Source organism: Aphelocoma coerulescens, chromosome 10, assembly GCF_041296385.1.
Source record: "Aphelocoma coerulescens isolate FSJ_1873_10779 chromosome 10, UR_Acoe_1.0, whole genome shotgun sequence".
Lineage (NCBI taxonomy): Eukaryota > Metazoa > Chordata > Aves > Passeriformes > Corvidae > Aphelocoma > Aphelocoma coerulescens.
In genome coordinates, this window is record NC_091024.1 from 4,603,324 (window position 1) to 4,624,167 (window position 20,844).

The 20,844-nt window shown below is 43.4% G+C and overlaps 1 protein-coding gene across 2 annotated transcripts in view; it reads right to left on the reverse strand.

The window, feature by feature from the left end:
• Positions 1-20,844, reverse strand: part of CEMIP (cell migration inducing hyaluronidase 1) — a 50,795-nt gene that overhangs the window by 25,600 nt on the left and 4,351 nt on the right. For both annotated transcript variants that reach the window (XM_069026161.1, XM_069026162.1), the window contains exons 4-12: positions 20,376-20,612; positions 19,817-19,996; positions 15,721-15,791; positions 14,871-14,966; positions 14,120-14,241; positions 11,816-11,957; positions 10,802-10,993; positions 2,829-3,004; positions 2,037-2,246 (exon numbers count right to left, since the gene is read on the reverse strand). In XM_069026161.1, the coding sequence (XP_068882262.1) occupies positions 2,037-2,246; positions 2,829-3,004; positions 10,802-10,993; positions 11,816-11,957; positions 14,120-14,241; positions 14,871-14,966; positions 15,721-15,791; positions 19,817-19,996; positions 20,376-20,612 (1,426 nt within the window). The remainder of the gene's footprint in view (positions 1-2,036; positions 2,247-2,828; positions 3,005-10,801; positions 10,994-11,815; positions 11,958-14,119; positions 14,242-14,870; positions 14,967-15,720; positions 15,792-19,816; positions 19,997-20,375; positions 20,613-20,844) is intronic.

Genomic DNA, 20,844 nt, shown 5'->3' on the forward strand with positions numbered 1-20,844 from the left:
GGAGCTGCTGACTGCAGATGTGTATCAGAGCCATGAAACAACACCTAAGTGATGCAATGTTTGGAGCATGTTTGCTGTGATGCAACTGAACAAACTTGATCAGATTTCTTTAAGTCACTGGGGCTTTGTTTTCAGCCATCAGCAATAATGATGAGGTTAAAAAAAAAACAACAAGTATAAATAGAAATTCATATTCACACATTTTGATAAACTAAAATCAACAGGGATTATATTGGCTAACTAATGTCCTAAATTACAAGATTTCTCTTGAGTGCTTCGTCATGGAGGCAAAGTAAGGTCATTTAGGGAATTGTGGCTGTTCAATAACAGCAGCAGAATCAAGTTGCTTTCATCAGCTACATCAGCCTGTCTAAATTTCACCATGCCATCTTGGCTGGAAAATCCTGAACACAAGGATTCCTGTGCCATGGATCCCCCATGGCACAGCTGTTGCCCAGAGAAAGCACGAGAGACAAAACTATTTCCAAGTGGTCTGCATGAACCCATCCATCCGACTGATAAGAAAAAATGCCAGGCTCTGGGTTATTTGGTTTGGCAACAGGGAATGAAGATCTCACATCAGATCCAGAAGCAGCTGCAGCTCATCAGCAGCTGTGCAGCCTCTGTGCAGCCAGAGGATGTGCTCACAGTGCCACTGGTGACAGCCCATCACAGTGTGACAAATGAAACCTGCAATGCTGCCCTGCCACCCTGCACATTAATTGTGTTAGTACCCCTGTACTGGCAGCTGCAGATTGGGCAGACACCACATGACCCTGAGGGATTTATATAATTTGTACAGTAGAATGTCTCTTTAACTCAGAAGCCATGTTCACTTGGTAGGTTTTCAAGGTCTTGTCATAAACTTAGAAGGACAGAGGTCAAACCCAAAACCTCGGATTCATAAATAGCAGATAAAAGCTGCTCTGCTTCTGGAACTGCAATTTTAGTGCCTTTTGTTCAACTTCTGTGCATTTTAATTATGCCTGGGACTCTCCCTTCCAACACTGGCACTTCTGGAGGTATGAACTCCTAATGCACAGTGACCATCCAGGTTACAACTGCCAATGATATGTTTCCACTTAAAACTCTTATATATAGTAGCAGGGCTCTTGACAGTACAAATTCTCCTCTTCAGAGCTTGGATACACTTTTTTCCTTTTGGAATACACTGCCACTTCACTGAATGAGTGAGAGAGAGTCCTTTGCCTAGAGAAATCCCACACCTTTGAGATTGCCTTCTTGAAGATCAGCCAGTCCCCCTGGACTCTTCTGCCCTCCAGGAACTGCCTCCCAAGGGACTCTGTCAACCAGGCTCCCAAACAGGCCAAAGTCTGCCCTCTGGAAGCCTAGGGCAGCTGTTCTGCTGACCCCACTCCTTACTTCTCCAAGAATAGAAAACTGCTGTAATTTTGTGATCACTATGCCCAAGACAGCCTCTAACCATCACATCACCCACAAGTCCTCCTCTGTTCACAAACAACAGGTCCAGAATCCCTACCCCAAAAACAAAGGCATCCCTAGATCTGGGAAGATTCTGAACATGTTCTTGACATCTCTGGTGTGCTGTAACTTGTCTGGTAATCATCAGTCATTCTAGAGATTTATCCTAAAGGATTTCTTGTTATGGAGAGCAGCTCTAGCAAATCACAGCTCTGTGAGTGCTTAATGTTATGACTGGCACTGCAAACCCAAACTTTCATTACAGGAAAGATGAGGCACACTTAAAGCTTCTGATTACCCTCTTTAAATAGCAAGCTCTGTGTCTATAGAAAGATCCAACCACTCATTAGAGATGGGCTGGTCTGCAGACACTGCAGTACCCAGGCAAATGCTCTGTCTGCTCCGAGTCACACACAGCCCCCAGTGCCACCCTGGCAGGTTGAGATACTCCTTGTACATGCAGGGTGGGAAGAGTCAGGCATTGGTTTTAACAATAAAACACATAATTCTGCAATAATTAAGCTGTATTCATGCTATGAGGAAGATTTTTTGCTGCTGCCTTTATCTCTAAGGCAGGCACTGGGACTTCTTACCAGTAAACCATTGGATCCATGGACAGTGACGCAGCGGGAGAAGGTGTTGTGGATGGAGGTATCCTTCACATACGTTGGAGGGTTGTAGCCTCCTTTCTCATCCACATCTCCAGCCATATGGAAATGAATTGGGTAATGCCCCATTGTCTGCTGGCCCATGTATTTCAGTTCTAGACCTTCAATGTGGGTGGCCTTAAAATCAAGACCAATCTGGAGAACAAAAGAACATCAGTGAAGAAACACAAAAGTCTGTTGAGGGCAAGGAGAGGGAATGCAGGCAGAGGAAGGGTTGCACTGTATCTGCTGGAAGGATTTACTGTGTGGAGGGGAGTGTGTGGCTGCGGGGTGAGGGAGAGAGGGGCATGGTGGCTGAGGAGACCAAAGTCACTCTTTGATTTCTCCACTCCTGCCACAGATACATTTAACTTAATTTTAGAAGGAGAGCAATTTATATTTATTGTTTTCCACGAGTTTCAGCCATCTGGGTTCAAATCAAATTTCCTGGGCGAAGCACCACCAAAATCTAGGGAAAACTGGGATTGGGGTGTGGAGACTGTGTCTCAGGTGTGTTGATCACCAGCCTTATTGGCTGAGCAATGCCTGCAGGGGCATGACAAGCACTTCAAAGCCGAAGGACAGGCAGCAGCAGGGGCATGGGTCTGCTGTTCTGTGGGGAGAGGTTGTTTGCTCAACGGCTGATGAGGAATTTTTCCCTCCCTGTGTCTTGGCTTCCTCAGCATGTGAAGGTGTAGCTGGAAGAAGGAAGGGGCAAGCAAAGGGCTTTGGCCTTACCTTGATGTGTCCCCCAAAGGTGTCGAAATCAAAGAAGGAGCACAGCTTGCTGCTGTACTCGTAGCACTGCTGCTCCATCTCGCCCATGACCACGATGTTGCGGCTCAGCAGCCCCACTTCCGCCCGCATGTCGATGCCGTCGACCACCTCGCCCATGTGCAGGTATTTGGCTTTCCCTAAAGGAACAAGATCCACTTTCAGGATTACCCTGCCAGTGCTGCTGGTCTCCCGTGGGCTTCCTGTGGTGGGGTTGGCGTGGTAATGAAAGGAGAAACCAAGTCAGCACAAACTGTTGGCTGACACCTCAGAGGAGGGAAGGCTGGAGCACAGGTGATACCCAAGGTCTTGGTGAGATATTTGCAACAAAGGAAGTGGGATTTTTGGTCTTAGGCTGCTTCATTTAACCAGGGAGTTAAACCAACAGTCTGTTAGACAAAACATATTTCCTACCTTGGAAAGGAACTGCGTACTTTGGATTACAAATGGCTGTGTATGAACATCTGATGCAAAAAAAAAACCCTGATGATGCAGCTACTGAAAAGCCTAATCACCAAGGTTAGCACAGCATTTCCTGTAGTAAAACACTGGGAGCTACCCAGACCCTACAGCACTACCCCCAGGTGAACAGCAGTCAGGTCCTGCTAACACCGTGGCTGTTGATGTGAGCAAGGAGCAGAGTGGGCAGAAAGCCTCGCAGGAATTGTGGCTTGGGACAATCACAGCCCCTCACCAAGTGGGCTGTAAAACCTCCCACTCCCTGTCCTCCCAAACCTCTTCCTTTTAGATCTACCCTCACATCTCCAATTTGCTCCCAAGGCTTCCTCCTGCCCTGGTGCAGTTGGATCAATGGGATCTTCCACCTATCCCATGCCACACCTCCCTTTGCCAAGCCAAGTTAACTCACAACATCTTCCACACACACCCTCCTCCATGGAGGGGTTAAAAGCACAGAAAACTTTCCCTGGCCTGACCAGAAAAGGGGGAAATCCAGGCAGTGGGGATCTCTAGAAAGCAAACCATCTCTTTGTTGTAATTTCATTCAAACATATTCCTATTACCTCCTTCCTTCCGCAGGTTTTTGCAGAGAAAAGTCAGTAGGGAAAAGGTTCATCTTACTGACTCCATTCTGTATTATTCCAGTAAAAATAAGTAATAAACTCTTTAAGTAAACACTGAACTTTAAGGAATGCTACACTTGCATGTATTTAATTTCCATGGAATCATTCAAATCCTTAATTAGAAACAAATGGCAAGCCTGAAGCCTGGCTATTGCTGCAAAGCACTTCATGCTTAAGCAGAGGTGCCAAGTCAAGGGGAGGATTTTGAACACTGAAACAGTATTATTTTTCACCAAAACATGATGCTTTGAGTGTACAAAAAAGGTAAGCAAACACCATTCACTCCCCCTTCTGAAGGTAGAAGCAGTGCAGTTTGGGGGTAACACTGGGATTTGGGAAGGGTGAGTGCTCCTCCTTGCTCTGAGACTGATGTGTTGTGGGACGGGGTTCACGCCACAGCATGTGCCTTCTACCTTGGCACCTCTGCCTTCAAAATAATCTGATCTTGTGAAAAACACTCTCTGTTAACTAGAGGAGTGGTGATTGCCAAAGAGCTGCATGCTTATCTCAGAAATGAGGGGCTGCAAGGGACCCTAGATTTTCACCTCACCCACTTTTGCTATTGTCTCCCTAGAAAGTCCTGGGCTTATCCATGCCCATGTTGTTGCCCTGCAGCCAGTGAGCCTCATCAGGTGTGTGGCCAAAACCAGACCCAATCCATCCAAAAAACAGCAGCTTTGCTTCCCTTATTCATATGCATGAAAAAAGCCACTGCAGTGGCATGGCTCCACATGAGGATACTCCGTGCTGGAGCCTTGAGTGAGTCTGTAAAGGAGCACAGCTTCTCCTTATGGAACTGTTTTTAAGCTGTTATTTTTCAGTTTTCCCCAGAGCTGACCTCTCCTTGATTTACTGAAATGCAGGAAGAATTTCAGATAATCACAAGAACATCCTATTTGAAGCCACATCTCCAGGATTTGTGGCACTGAAATTAGATAGGCAGTTTTGTTATTCCTGTGCTGAGCTCTAGAATAATAAATGTCATGCTTGCATGTATTTAATTTAATTTAACACCAGTCCAGACATGCAAAACAGGCTAAACACTGACAGGAATGTTAAATATGGACTAACCAGTTTCTAAATATAACTTCTTGGGTGCATGTTTTTCACTCTATGCTTTTGCTGATTTGACATGTCTGGAGATAAAAGGAGAGACGGAAAGCAATCCCCTTCCAAAGTAAAAGCGGATTTTGAATAATAGCTCCTTTAATAGAGTTTTGAAAAACAAGCCACTTCTCAAGGCAGACAGAAATTCAAGCTCCCTGCAAGCAACGAGGCTGAAAGAAGCTTGTGGGAGACAGAGCCTGGCCCGGGAGCCCTCGTGTGCTGTAAATGACTGCTGGACACCAGCACTCCAACACCAGCACTTCCCATGGGACCAGGAGCACTGAGAGGGGCATTTACAGACACGTGGCACTGCCAGGGAGATGCCTGGGGCATGTTTGGTGGTGGGCATGAAGAAAACCCACAAGAGTCTGCTCTGTGGCAAGTTCAGGGAGTTCACACAAGGACGGGAGGGTCTCACTCTGCAAGTTTCAAGTTTGGCTGCTGCTCACTGCTGGCACACAGAGACTTCCCAGAGAGCAGCCAGGATATCTGAGACCCTGAGCTCTGACCATGGGCAAACCCCAGCCAGGGGTTTGCAAATGGGCACTGAAGTGGTTTGATACTAAAAAGGCTGTGCTTTGAAAGTGGGAGGAATTTGCTGCTGCTTCAGCATCAAAGCCGGTGGCTGTGATTTCCCAACCACTAACAAGCCCTGGGGCCACTGATTCACCTTCTCCTCCTTTGGGTTTGGGTTTGCTGCATCCCTCATGGATAGAGAGGACCCTGCCAGTAAGCCAGGCTTGTGCCATGTTATAATCTAAACCAAGCACAGCCTCCCAGTGATGTGGACCACGTCTCCCCACAACAGACCCGTGTGATGGACTGGGAAAAGCTCCTGGGCTTTGCTGCTGTGTGTGTCACACCAGTGCCTCCAGTTAGCACAGAGTAAATTCACAGGGAAAACTTCCTTAATGTGTGGGCTTGCCTGGTGGAAGCCTCGATTCAGCAAAATATGAGCATATTTCCTTGCTTATTACTCTAGACAGTGAGTATTGAAGTCACCTGTTGTGGGTAAGAACAAGGTAATTATTAAAAGGAAATATACATTAAAATAAACATAGATGATCCACTAGTCAAGGGCATGCTTATGTCAACAAAGCAATTCAAAGCAGAGTTTCTCCAAATGGTACAAAGCTCCAGGAAAATCTGCCACTTGTGAACCCAGCCATAAAACCTGGGTCTTGGGCCTTATCAAACCTGGGAAGGGTGGGATTTTAAAACTATTTCAGCTGCTGCAGATGTGCTCAGCTCTGGTGACTTAAACAGGTCTCTTGGAAAACCCTCCCAGGTACACTCATGCATTCCTAAATCCCTTGGCTCTAAATGGCCCAAACTCCTAAATCTCCCTTTGAGAAGTGAAACAGGCACTGGAAGGTCTGGGTTTGGTGAAGATAAAGTGAAGTTGAGATTCTCCTGAAATATTTTTTTTCTCTAAAGAGTCTTTTCTTCTCCTTTGGGCTCTCTAGGGATAAGACAGTGTCTCATGGTCTTTTGATGTTTCCTAATCAAGTTTTTAAGTGAAATGCTAAACACAATTTGTCTGCTCAGCCCACATGACCCAGTGACAGGGAATCCTTCAGGGCATCTTCTTTAAAGTCAGTGCAACTCATCGCAGATGCCAGCCCAGATCTGACAGATTTATCATTTTTGCCAAGCACTTGTCATCACTGGTGGTAATGCCCCTATCACTTACATTTAATAACAAACAAATGTTCACACTGGCATCTTTCAAGTCCTCATTATTCTGAATTATCTTGATGGGCTTTGCTGTTGCATCCCTAAGCCACAGGCCTGTAACACAGCGTGGGCTGGGTGAGCTGGCCAGCTCCTTGAGTCACACAGTACAACCTGATGTCTTAATCAACAAATAATCCACTTTTACATGGAAAATTAAGTTTCTGGCAAATAGACATACAGCAATCAGGCACAAACTCTACCCTTACAAACTTCTGTGTAAACCTGAGTATGATTCTGTCAGCTCAGCTTCCAGGCAATGCCCAAAGGTAGAAGGAGCTCTGAAAGATTGCTAGAAAGGGCCATTTCACAAGTTCTCCTGCCCTGCCCTCAAGCACCAGGGTTACCTTAAAAAAAGAACTTTTGGCAAGTTCCAGCCAAAATGATGCCAGCTTCTAAACAGAACACCCTAAACCTCTAAAAATATCTTAATTTTGATAGTGGAGTAAATTCTCCCATCCTTACAGCACCACATGAATGCTGGCACAGGCTGTGAATTCGTGGGACAACTACATATTTATACTTTTAATTCAAAGTTCTCTGCATGAACAAGGTCCCAGTAAACTCCTTATCTCTCTAATATTCGCAACCCAATAAGCAGGATTTAAGAGATGTGTGCTTGTAATCATAGATTCACCAGTATGTGGGATAATTGGAGCAATTATGCCAGGCACGAATAGTTTTTTTCATCCTTTATCAAGAGCATATAGGAGCACAAAGAGCATTTCATCATTTCTGTTCCACGGTGAAACTTATCAGCATCAGTAGAAACTTCATACAGAGCAACCAAGATGCAGATAAGACTTGTTTCCCAGGGGAACTAGACAAAACACTTGATCTTTCCTACTATCCAGTTCTATCATAACAACACAACCCTTCCTTCCTTCCTTCCTCCCTCCCTTTGCCCTGCACTGTCATCCCTCCTCAAACCTTGTGAAGTTGGAAGATCAAACGGTTTTAATCTGTTCCCACAGTGAAAATAATCTAGGCACAGAAATGACAAGCGAGAAAAAGAGCTAAACAAAGAAAGCAAGTGGGGGGAAAAGTTCCATTTAAGTGAGTGACCATTTGACTGGAGCAGGACCTGCAGATCTGGGTCCTCATGCAAACCACACTTACCCATGGGAGCCACAGTTTTTACATTAGTGCAGTAAAGGAGTGCAAAAGATCAGAGCCTGTGTCCTCCCTCACTTTCTACCCTGAGATTTGCAGATGTCCATTCCATAGTTAAATAACTAAATCCTCCTAAAACCTGATGGCAATTGAGTATTAACTTCATTAAGTTCTTTTGAAAAGCCCTAATCAACCCATTTCAAGCAAGCAAAGAAAGTATGAGTTTCAGCAGGAAGTATCAAATATAAATAGGACATGAGCTAACTAATGAGTTTGACTTATTTGGCACAATATGCTAAACCATGTCTATTAAAATACTATTAAACTATGAGAGCATAAATTATATTAAACCTTGGTATGCCAAGTTGCTGCCACGCCAAACTGGCTGTCCACAAAGCAGAGGTTTTCTGCCTTTTTTATAACAAAGAGACTCTTAAGTAGTTCAGATCTGACATTTAGGTTTCTTTTTAAAAATAAATAGAAAGGAAAAAAAATAAAGATTAAAAGGGAAATAAATCATCACGGGTAGGAATGGTTTTATCATTTGTCTTTCAAAGGGCAAACTTTTGGAGTTCTCAGCTGCTAAACTAAACCTCTTAGGAAAATTAAGCCTTTTCACTTATTACAAATGACATCCCTCTGAGACCCTGTATATAAATGTATGTGTGGAAGGCTTCTCTCAGAAGGAGCAAAGCAATCTCACCTATCTCCATAGCAAAAGGCAGGCAGACATTTATGATGAATGTTCTTCTGCACCCAATTACAAGCCTGGCCCAGGCACACAAGGCCAGGCTGTGCCAGGGCTGCTCACCTGTGCTAAGACCAGGGGCGATTAATGATCCTTATTCTGGCTAATTACATGTCATGGCACAGGGCAGTGGATGGAGTTACACCATGGCCAGGCACAGAGCAGCTCAGGGACCTCCTGGCTCCTAAAGACCAGGGACATCTCAGCCTTGCCCAGGTTTCATTTCATCTAGACTGAACTTAGATTCAGGCAGATTATTTTATTTTCTAGTGCAAATGTGTTTTTGTTACAAGAAAGTTGGATGTGATTTTTATAACTGGACTAAATTCTGCCTTGATTTATATAATCAGTGAAATCCCATTGACGTCAATAGAGTTGCCTGGATATAAGAAAGGAGAGACTTTGGCCCTGGTGTTCATGTCATTTGTGGTAATAAAAGGAATGTCCTAATTCTCCTAAACAGCAATCGGAGACCAGGAGCACAATTACTTTAACAAGTGTTTCCACTGCTTCTTTACTTGAAATTCACATGAATTTTTTTATTGCTTTTAACCCATTATTTGTTTCCTTAAACTAACCTAGCTGTCATTGTTGCAGAAGATGAACATAACTACATGAATTCCACAGATCCATTTGATTATGGGAAGCCCAAATTCCTACTCTTTTTTTACTGGCAATCTTCCAAGACCATCTTCAGGATGTGACTTGTATCACACCAGTCTGAGTCCAACAGCTCAAAAGTTGCTCAAGAAAAATATTCAGCTTGGAAATGTGTCTTCTTTGAAAGCACTAGACATCTGAAGTCATAAGACTGATACGTTCAAACTGTGAATAACATTTTTTTTGGCCTGATGCACACCTCCAACAATGAATGGCTGCAGCTCTGTGGGGAGGCAGCTGCCAAAGGAAGTATATTGGTACCTTCCAGAAAAAGTTGCATCAGAGATAATGTTGAAGTGGCTCATTTCAGAGAACCGAGAGAACTCCCTGGTGCATTGGAGGTTCCAAGTGCCCTCATGGTTTCTCAGAAAGAACTTACTGTAAATACAGACAAAACCTCTGCCTAGAGCAACAGCCAGGGTGGAAGCAAAGATAATGTCACATGCATGATTTACCACCAGGCAGATGCTGCCACTGAAACAGAGCCTCAGCTTTTACGGACTTCTACACTGTAAAACAATGTTTGCTTTTGTAAATTACAGAAACAAAAAAATCCTCATCTATTCAGATAAGGGGCAGTTCATGTGCTATTTCCACGCTCTGCTTATCAGTGTGCCAAAACAAGGTTCTAGAAGGGAAAGACGACTTCACAGACTCAAGGGAAGATTAAATCTCCCACTCTGGATTTCAGTTTTATGCTCATGCTGGTAATAGTCTGTGCTTCATCACCGTTATGCTACTTAATTGGACTCAGTGTCCAGGGGCCACTCTACAATCATTGGACTACAAAATCTATTAATCAAAAGCAATTTGTTTTGCATTTGAGCTGGTCACCCACAAGAGAAAAATGCTGGGGCTCTGCAAAGGCTCTCATTCCCCCTTCTCAAACTCACCCTGGCAACACCCTGCCACTCCATCTCCCCAGTGCAGAGGCTCAGGACAACTCACTGGCCACCAGAAATGTTTGGTTAATACATCACCTCTAAGCAATGCCCTCTGGAGACACAGTAAACGGGAAACAGTAGCTTCAGTAGTACAAAACAGTATTTCTAAAATGTAAGATTACAGTTCTTGTTAACTAAAACTGAGGAAAGCAGCCAGCTGGACATTACTTCATAGCCTTACAGTCTCTCACAGTCTGCTCCTGCCCCAGCTCCCTCTTCACATCAGCTGTGCTCATCTGCTTTCTAGGTAGTGGTTTTGAACATTTCAAATGCATAACCTGCATCTGTTCCTGTTAAGTAAATACACCCACTCAATAGCATGCTTGGGGACAAAAATGGAGCCAGGTATGAAAAGGGAAGGCAGGAAGGAACCAAAATCAAGCTAGATTGTTTTCAAACACAAAAGTTATGTATCCCAAAAGCATCTAACAACCAGCCATCAAATTCAGGAGTCTTTCAACATTTTTCAATTATTTTTGGAATCACCTCAGTGCAAATTGACAGAATTTGTGAACTGCAACGCTGGAGTGATAAGATGTAGCACCTCACCTGCTACCTTGACCTGGGTGGGTCTGCAGGTTCTGCATGGCAGCACTTGGAACTCCTCTGCCTGGTACATGGAGTAGTCAGTGCTCGCCACCACCAGCCTGTCTCCAGGCTTCCACGAGCTCACATCATCCACCAGATTCAGGATCGTGCTGTTCACATTGGTGTCAATGGTTACTGTGAGCTTTGGTTTCACTGAAAAGCCAAAATGCAAGGGTGGAGAATTCAGTCAATCTTATCAGAAAAAGCTTGCTCCTTCTTTTTTCTTCCCCCCACCCCCGCCTTGGAGAGCCAACAAAAATTACGATTTTCTCATGCTAAAAAGAAAAAAAGTTAACTCTTCCCAACATGTTTTTTACTGGCTTTGGCTTGGCAAGCAAGAAAACAGGAAAGTATTTTCCTTTAGCTGCAAGCAGGTGGATTTTCCACTAGCCCCAGGATAAATTTAAACGTAGCTCTTAGTGGCTCATTCTCACCACACCCACTTAGCAGCAGCCCTTGTGGACGCTGGATGCTGTTGTTTACAGCAGCCAAGTGGTCTTTAATGTAATGACTGTTTTTTCCAGCAAAACAACAGTCTTCCACCCTTCTTTTCCTGCCAGCACCAAAAATCTTAATAACCTGTCTAATGAGCAGGTTAGGGGCAGAGGTGTTGGAATTAATAACTGCAAAATGAAGTATTAGTTTCAAACCCCGTTGCCTTCACACGTTCTGATTGACTAATCCTATGTCATTCCAAAATGTTTTTGCAGAAGACAAGGAATTTACAGGAAAGAACTTGCCAAATATTTCCCACAGCCTTACTGGGTATTTGAAAAACCACCCTGCTTCTTCTGCTAGTGCTCAGGAATGTTTCCTGAGATCAATCTGCAGCCATTCTATCTGAGTTTGCATCCATAGCCCAGCCAAAGCTTTAGCTTGGAGAAATTACTGAAGTTGTTCTGACACCAAGAAAGAGCCAGTCATGGGAGGATTTCTGCTGCTCTCTGTTCTGGCTTTCAAAGGTGGGGCACATACCAGATTTGCCACACAGGAACCTCACTCTGTAGTTGTGGCAGCCCTCGCCTGTCTGGTCCTTGCCGTGGCACAGAAATTGGTAATCGTGGCCGCTCTTGTAGAAAACCTCAGTGGTTAAATTCACTCCATCCAGCGTCATTGCCTGGAATGAGGGTGGAAATACAACACAGGTGTTGCTGTGAGGTGAAGGGCTTTCACCAAAACGTCTGTGCCATCAGAAGAGGCCTTTGCTTTGTTTTGGGTGATGGCCCAACCTCTGCATGATGAACCCCCGTGACTGTGCTCTCCAGCCGGCATTCCCAGCTGGTGCTCACACGCAGCTACTGCTTAGGTGCAAGCCTTTCTCCTGTGTCTCTACTGTGGGCTCTTTTGGGAGGAGTTTGTGAGCTTCACAGACATCTGCCTTGGTGCCCTAGATTTTCTCTTGCCACTGATCTGAGGGCAGATGGAAACACTGAACACGGATGCTTGCACCCAGATGAACTCATGGCTTCTGCACTGTACTCATTCCATTGCTTGTGGCTAGGCTCTGTCTGAACCTTGCAGAACGAAGGAGGTGGGGGTTTTATTTCTCCATTACATGGATAAGTCTCTCAAAAAAAACCCCGAGGCTGCTGCAACACTGCTGCCTGTTCCAAAAGAAACAAGAAATGGCCTTTTCTCACAGGCAAGTACCAGCCTGTAGAGCTGCCTTGAGAAAAAAAGGCTGTATCATGCCAAGAAGCAGTGAGATGTAACCTCTCTGGTGTTCCTGCTGGGGCAACATCTCAGGGTCATGTCAAATTTCACATTCTGTCTCTATAGCTTGCATTTCTCTTGACCCTTTCACAAAAATGTGGTGCATGGCATTGGGCAATCCAAATACTGTGTGCATTTTGGCAAGGCACCAGGAGAAAAACCATCTTTCATTGAGGAGTCTGATCCTGATTCACTCGTGCAGGCTTCCCTTATTAATGCATCCATCCCGCTGCCATGTGTGGGATTAGCACCATCAGCTGGAGGAATGTGCCCCTGGCTGTGCTGTGCTTCTGTTATTATCATCATATCTTCAATTTTCTCCCATGTACCAGAGCTGGGGCAGGCCAGCTGCTATAAATCAGTGTAGCTTTATGAAAGCAGTGAGCAGTACCAGATTACACTACCTCAGGATTTGCCCTAAGATCTGCAGGATAAACTGAAAAATGTCTTGCTTTTAATATACATGGGAAAAAACCCAAAAGTAACTTATTTTGCAGAAGAGGAAAAAAAAGCCTTGTTTCTAGGACAGAAGAATATCTTCTTTCTCTTTTAACATGCATTCTAGAAGGGGATGTATCATAACAAACATCTGACCCCTGTTTTGAACACAGTTGTCACTTCTAATACACATATATGGAAGCAGAAATGAATGTGGATTTGGTAAGACCTGGCAGAAGATATTAGGGCAGTTTTTTCCTTTCTGTTCAAGAGAGATTTTTTATAACATCTAGCCTTGGAAACTTTCACTCATACTGTCGGCATTCCCGTTTACTTCAATAGCCACATTCTTGTGAATAAGAACAACTCCACTGGCTCAGAGCATGCAGGAACCTTAGGCTCAGCCTCACACAGATGTGGAAGATTTTATAGTCTTTTTCTAGGCAATGCTTCTGCTATAGTATTTTTCCCAGGTAGACATATAAAGTATATGGTGAACGGATACAAAAAAAATACCCTTGTTTCTTGCTGGGGACTTTTTGTCCTGAAAGAGGTTTTTGCAGTGAAAAGGCATCTGACTGCTCCTCAGCATGCTGGCCTGATGGCATAAATGTAATGCTTAGCTCCAAATAGAATTCAAGAATTCAGAATTCTTACACAGAGATTAAACAATTGACTCCAAGAAATGGCTGAAAGCTCACCAATATTTTTGACAACCTGCTACAGCTGGTAGTTGTGCTATCTCATTACATTTTGTGATTAATTTTTTAGGTAGGGTCCATTCCAGGACCATTTAAAACCTTTGAAATTTTCATGTGCTTGCTCCTTTTAATCTTCCAGCAGGGAACCACATATTTCATGATAGCATCTGTGCTGTCCAATGACCCCATCTGTACACTTTTTCATGCCAGGAGCCAGAATTTACTGAAAGGAGCTCAATTCTATCAAATTTGTCTCAGAACAACACGAAGCTGTACACAAGATCTTGTTGGTTATGTATTAGAGTGGTAAAATAATTGGTGTATTTTATTTAGAAACAAAAATTACTGACAAGCACAATTATTTGGGGGATTCAGTGTCAGTCCAAAGAAGACTTGCCCTTCTAAGGTGAGTGGTAAACCTGCCTACCTGGATGTCAATGGGCTGCCTGCAGATTTTATCAGGATGAGCAGCTTTGAAGTCAGACAGCTTCTCCATGTCCTTAGATCTCGCTTTGTCAGGCTTCTCAAACCACTCTGTCCATTCTACATCTGGAGACAAGTGCAAACAAGAATAGTCATTTGAAAGTCAAGCTTAATGAGTGCAGCAAAAATGCATGAAGCATAATATGATCTCAGATATCATTCACAAGTTCCTTCACTGATGATCTGATTCCTGCCTCTTCCTGCCAGTCTGTCAGCCACTTTTAATGATGCTGTGAAGAGCAACCAGCCAAGGGAGAGCAGAGTTATTAAAAGCTACATAATTGGCATGTGCACTGTAAGCATTATTAATAGACAGGGATTTTGGATCTGTGGCTGCCTTCGCTGCCTTCTCTGATCTTCAGATCAAGTTGCACCAGTTACTGTGCGTTGTCTGAAACATGGACATGATGACTGTGCAGGGAAAAGAAGTAAGAGGTTGTGTGTGATCTCTGAGACCGCAGGAGATGGAATTTCATAGCCAGGGCAGAAAAGGGAAAAGGATCCCAGTTATTCAGAGGGTCCTGGAGACAACTGGGGCAAGAATCTGTGGACGTTCATTAATAGGGTTAGTGACGACATAATTAGCAGCTAGCAAGTCCACTCTTCCCAAATGGAAAAGGACTGCAGTAAAAAGGATGATTCACCCTATTTGTCAGCTGTCTACCACCAAGTGCCATAGCCCACAGACCTCTTACCTTGAACCCACTCGCTCGTTGAAGAGACGTTAAAATGTTCTCCATTCTCAGCTTTGAATAGTTTGAATACTTTGGCCACAGCTGACCCTTTGTGACCTGTTAAAAAAACCCAAACTTTGGTAAAGTCATTGAAATCAATTGGCAAAATCATTGAATGCAATTGATAAGAGTAAGAACTGGAAATGTAATGGTCTGTGAGCTTATTTGCATATTTTGACTGTATTATTCAAAATTAGCCCAGCACAACTTCCACAAAAATTTACTGATCTTGCAATGAGGCTTCAGGCACTTTTGTAACTGCATGGACAATCAGGAAGAAAAATCTTCAAAGATCAGAGAGGATAAAGCCCACAATTTTTTTGTCATATATTGCTATTTTTATTTAATGTTTTAGCAAGTCGTGTTGTTCATGTCATGGGAAGACGGAGACTCTGAAGTGTTCAGCTTGCAAGAAAATGGTTTCACAGGAGGATTTGAGGCTACTAATTCAGGATACACTGATTAAATTTTCAGCTGGTGTGAACTGGGTCTGTTCCACAGATTTGTGTCTCAAGAGAGGCAGTGTCTGAGCTCAGTGAAGTTACACGGATTTACGCTGGTGCAGGATCTCACCTTTTATCTGAGGGTTTGGATAACCTAAGCTATCCCCCACTCAGCTACTTCAGAGGCATTAGGGGGAAGAAGCAATACATAGAGAGAGCAATTCAGTCAAATGTGTCAAACCATAAATTGCTCATAGCTTCGATGCAATGCAGTGGGAAGTAAAAACTCCAGTGGCCAAATTAATCTCAGCTATAAGTCCAGTACCTTTCAGAGATCAAGTCAAGACAGCATTTTGTGCATTAAATACCTTGATATTCAATGTGGTCCTCAACAGAAGAGGAAGGATTTCCTTTAATGGTAATAAAACTCCATGGATGCCTGAAAAATGAAAATGAGAGATGATCACGTTATGTCAAGTATGAGAGGCATATTTCTTACAGCCCAATGTTCTTAAATTTCTCAGAGTCACCACATTCAAAACAGTCTGATTAGTGTCACAGGCAGCTTAGTTAAAATTAAAATTATCTTAACACTCTTTATTTCTTCAGTAAATAAATCAGAAGAGAAGGAAGTTTGAAGACAAATCCCCACTTAAAACATGCCTGTAACAAGTGTATTTCTTTTTAAAATGAGTGTTTAAAGAAACTTGTGTATGACAAACCCAGGAGACACTGGCAACTCCTTGGGGAGCCTGAAAATAAATCTTGTGTATGTACATGTGTACACTGAAGAATATGAAAAGAAACCACTTCTGCTTAAATAAATTTCGCTCCTACTGAAACCTTGTGTATGACAATAGTCTTTGGAATGACCCATGAGAATTTCTAATAGACTGGCTAGGAAATGACAATAAAAATGCTTAGATAGTCTCTTCATATCTAGTTTCCTTCTTTTGAACATTGAACAAGGGTAAAGGTTTATGGCTCTGAATTATCTATTCAAAACTGATCCCATGTCAGAAGCCAGTTCATTACCATCTGATGGTTATTGATCAAGTAGGTTCAATAGCTATCAGCCACGCTGGAGAATGACCACATGGATGAGAAATCAGTGGAGACAGGGACTCAAGTACCTCCCAGCCTTGGAGGTGAACCCAATTAGTAGAGATCAGGGGGGATTTTTACCTTCAAAGTAGAAGTAGTTCAGCCATATCTGCCCTTAATGACCAAGAGAATAAAAAATATGCTTTCAGGGTGGTAGGGAGGCTGTCCTGAATTAGCAAACACTCACAGAGTTTAGGTCATGTCTCTATAGTTATAAATATCTGGTCATTTCAATTGCACCAAGACTATTGCAGGTCACCTTACATTAATGTAAACAAAGCTCCAAACCACTCTGGGACTCCAGAAGGAAACACATACAGACATTGACAGCCACTAAAACACACCCAAATCACGGCTGCTGTGGGCTGGGGTTGGCTGGGATTTGCTGCTCTGGGGGCAGCAGGGCAGGCTCTGGGTGAGCACTGGTGCAGCCCACACTGTGCCATGGCCCCACCAGACACTGCTGCTCAAGGGGACAGTCCCAGCAGTGTGTCCTCAGCACTGGCCAGGCACAGGGGAAGCTGCCAACACCACTGCCTCAGGAGCCTGCCAGCGAGCCAGATGCTCCTGCTGGAAAATTTGCCTGCGTGCCAATTGCCAAAGGCACTGATGGGCTGTGATCTCCATCCAGGGAGAGAGGGGGGATGGGAGCAGGAAGGACACTTTATCACTCAGCAGTCTAGATAGATTTATTATTATTATTATTATTGTTATTATTATTATTATTATTATTGTTGTTATTATTATTATTCTTTTGGTAAACCAATTCGAAACAAATGACAAAGAATTATGGCACCTCAAAAATAATTAAAAACTGATTTAAAGAATAAGGATTTATTCACTTCTGCAACTCAATGCTTGGCCCCATTTCATGTGTTAAAATACTTGTTTCTCCCAGCTGTTTTACCACTAAAAATAGTTTTAAAGTAGTTGAACCCTGACACATAAGGACACATGCTATCTGTTTGGGCTATATGAAATTATGTGACCAGTAAGTCCAGAGCCAAACTGGAGATATTTGTGTGGAATTCCAAAGAGAACAACTATGTCATCAAGTGCAAAAAGGCTTTCTCTTCATTTATTAGTAAAAGGGAGAAAAAGAAACGGCTCACACTGAAAGAGTAAACACACTTTTCAAAAGGAAAACAATAGAGGAGGAATGCAAGATTTTCCTTTCATTCCTGATGTTCTGGACTCAGCAAATAGGCAATTAAAAGAAATTCCAGGAGCACAGAAACATTGCTGAATAAATCAGCACTGCTCATCGGCGCTGCTACAGCAAGGGGGAGTTGCACAACTTTACAATCTGGCTGAATATGGAGCACCTGGAGGTGGACAGGAGTTTGTCCATATAACCCCTGCCAGCACCCCAGCCAGAAACCAACACAATCTACGACTGAATAGCCTGACTCAAGTGGCACCTCACACAATGTGAAATAGAAATTTCCTAAGCCTGGAGCTTACACTCTTATCCTCTCAGGGATGCCCATGGCCAGCCCCAGCCATCATCAGGAGCTGAGAAGGTTTGACAGCCAGGATTCAGCAGGACCAGCCAGAAAACCCCAGTGCTGGGCTGTGAGTGGTGACAGGCGTGTTAGAAAGAAAAATCCATCTGCTCTCCTCAGCCAGAGCCTGCCTTGGCCACAGAGGGTAAAATGTGTGTAATTTTCTCATTCTGAACATTTTTTTCTAAGATACTTCAAAGAAATTTCAAAAAGCACCTGTCAAGTGCATACATCCTTTCTCATAGTTATAGCTGTGTCTGAAATGTAAACCCCTAGGTCTAAATCTTGTTAACCCGAAGTTCAATTTGCTTAAGAGGAAAAGCTTGGAAACACCTAAAGCTGCCTGTGCTCCACTGTGCTCAAACTGCCTTTCTAAGTCTGGTCCCAGCTGCCATCCAGACAAGGTGGTTTTTTGAGAGCTGATGAACTCAAACTCTGAAAACACTCCGAAAAGTACGTTATTTTAAATAATGCACCAGATATTTTTCCACACACCAATATGCTGGTGGAAGACAGTGTTGGCCAATTACTACCTCATTATTTATCCACGTCTCTGTAGTTCATGGAATTCAATTTTGGGGTATTTCAGATAACAGCATGGCAAGGATTAGCTTTTGACTGCAAACAATAGCAACTCTGAAAGTCACACTTCCATGGATTAATTTCTGTGGTATTTTCATTATAAACATTGATGGCAAAGTGATGAGAAGCTTGCATTAAAACACCACAGGAGCCTAAAAAATTCAAGTGCCATTTACTTTTATAAACATATGCAAAACCCATCAATTCCTTCTTGTTGCACAACTGGGGAAAAAAAGTATAATGTTCAAAAATCATGTTCTGTTTCCCTAATGCCATCATTTGAAAAAAAAAAAAAAAACAAACAACAAAAACCCTCAGCAGGCCACTGGGCTGTAATATGAGTTCTAGATTTGAGAGCAAGAATTGCACTGATGGAGATACCCTGGTTTTGGAGACCATTCCTTCCCCCCTGGTGATTCTTTGCAATGTGTTGTCTGGTGCACAGGAGTCCCTGTAACATTTGACACAGCCTCTTCATCAGCTACCCCAGATCTTGCTCCATCTGTGTGTGCCCAGCTGACACATGTCTCTTTCCACTGACTGCTGTATTGAATCACTTCTCCCTGTAAGGCAGATTGTGTGTGTGTGTGTGTTCTGCAGACACCCTCTTAGTGCCTCATGAAAAAAAGCCTACAAAATAAGAAAAAAAAAGCCTACATAAATTCAGATAAACACAAAAAATATAATGGCTACAGTTGGGTAAATAGCAAGTGTTCTCAACAGTGTGTGTGCCAACACAGACACTGTTTTGGCCACAGAAGTATTTACAGTCCACACCATAAATCCATGTTTGCTAAATTTCTGTGCTGCACAAGTCCCCAGACCTGTACTGGACAGGCTGAGGAATGTGCTGTATGTGTGTCTGTATGGATGCAGCCAGGGCTACACAGCAATTATTGTACCCTCCTTAATGCTCAGCCCATCTAATCCTCTTTGTGTGTATAAATATGCTTCTTAAATCTTTGGGGGATGGCTTGAAAATAAGTTGGAATAAGCAACCTGTGGGAACAATATATTGGAAAAATATCTTTTTTTTAATGTGAATCATATGCTATTCCTCAATCTGCTAATAAAAATACCCAATATAGACTCTGAGTGCATCTGAAACTATCTAATTAACTGCTAAAACTCCACATTGAGAAGTTTCCCTCTTTTTTTTATTTTTTTTCCCATGTGAAAGAACTTTGTGACTTTGAAAGAGTGGAACTATTTGGACATCTCAGGAACATAATAAAGCCTCTGTGCTGGGAGAACTGGCAGGACTGGCACATACCTAAACCCAAGGTGGAGGAAATGCTTGCTGCCCAGTCTGGTCATTGCTTTCCTGGCCAAGTCATCCAAGTTTCTGGATCCTTCATCGTTCACTGCAACTGACAGGATCATGCCATTTGCAACTCTGCCCAAATACTGAGCCAGGCGGATACTTTCCTCTTTTGCTCTGTAGGTATCAAACCTGAAATGATAAAATCACCCATAAACATTTACTGCAGTGATCACCACAACTTTATGAACTGAAAAGCAAGTACTATAAAGAAAGTACTCTTTTGTGCTGTTCACAGTAATATCACCCTGTTGCAAAAGCACTTCTCTAGCAAGGTGTGTTAGGGTGTTGTGTCAAGCCAAATTGATGAAACTCTAGCTGACAGACTGCAAGGTAGTAACGCTGCTCACTCCGTGGTGTTGGAGATTGCTGGTCTAGGAAGAATTGTACAGACATGCAGTAACACCCATTTGAACAAGATGCTAAAAGGTGTGGGTTTGAGCTTGCTGAGATGCTGTCCCCAACCTGTTCCCAAAGATCCTCACCTCTAGACACTCAAAAGGTCACTCACCGATCTGAATGGACAACTGCCCCCGTCTTTGGGTCAATAACATGGACAATGACACCTCGGTGGCCCCAGCTCCTTTCAAAGTAATATCCACCTTCTTCCATGCCACCAGGATGAAGAGTCTTGTTTAAGAAAGTCCAGGACAGCTTTTTCTTTCCGTGGATCTCCAGAGTGCCACCTTTACTCACTCCAAGATACTTCTGTCCAAAGTAAGGGTTTGGCTGGCTGCCGTCATCCGCTCTAAAGCAGGAAGGGAGGAAAGGGACCAGGTTTGGGTTTGTATCTGAGTCAAGGAGCCTCTCTCCTTGTGCTGCTGTGACCTGAGAAGTCTCATGATTCGCAGTGCAATTCTTTCAGGTACTCCAAGAATCAGGAGCTTCCCGCGTTGTACAGAGAATAAGTTATTTTAAGGAATAGTAGCAGCTACTGAAGACCAAGAGCAATCTGGAACACAGCTTATACATGCTACATT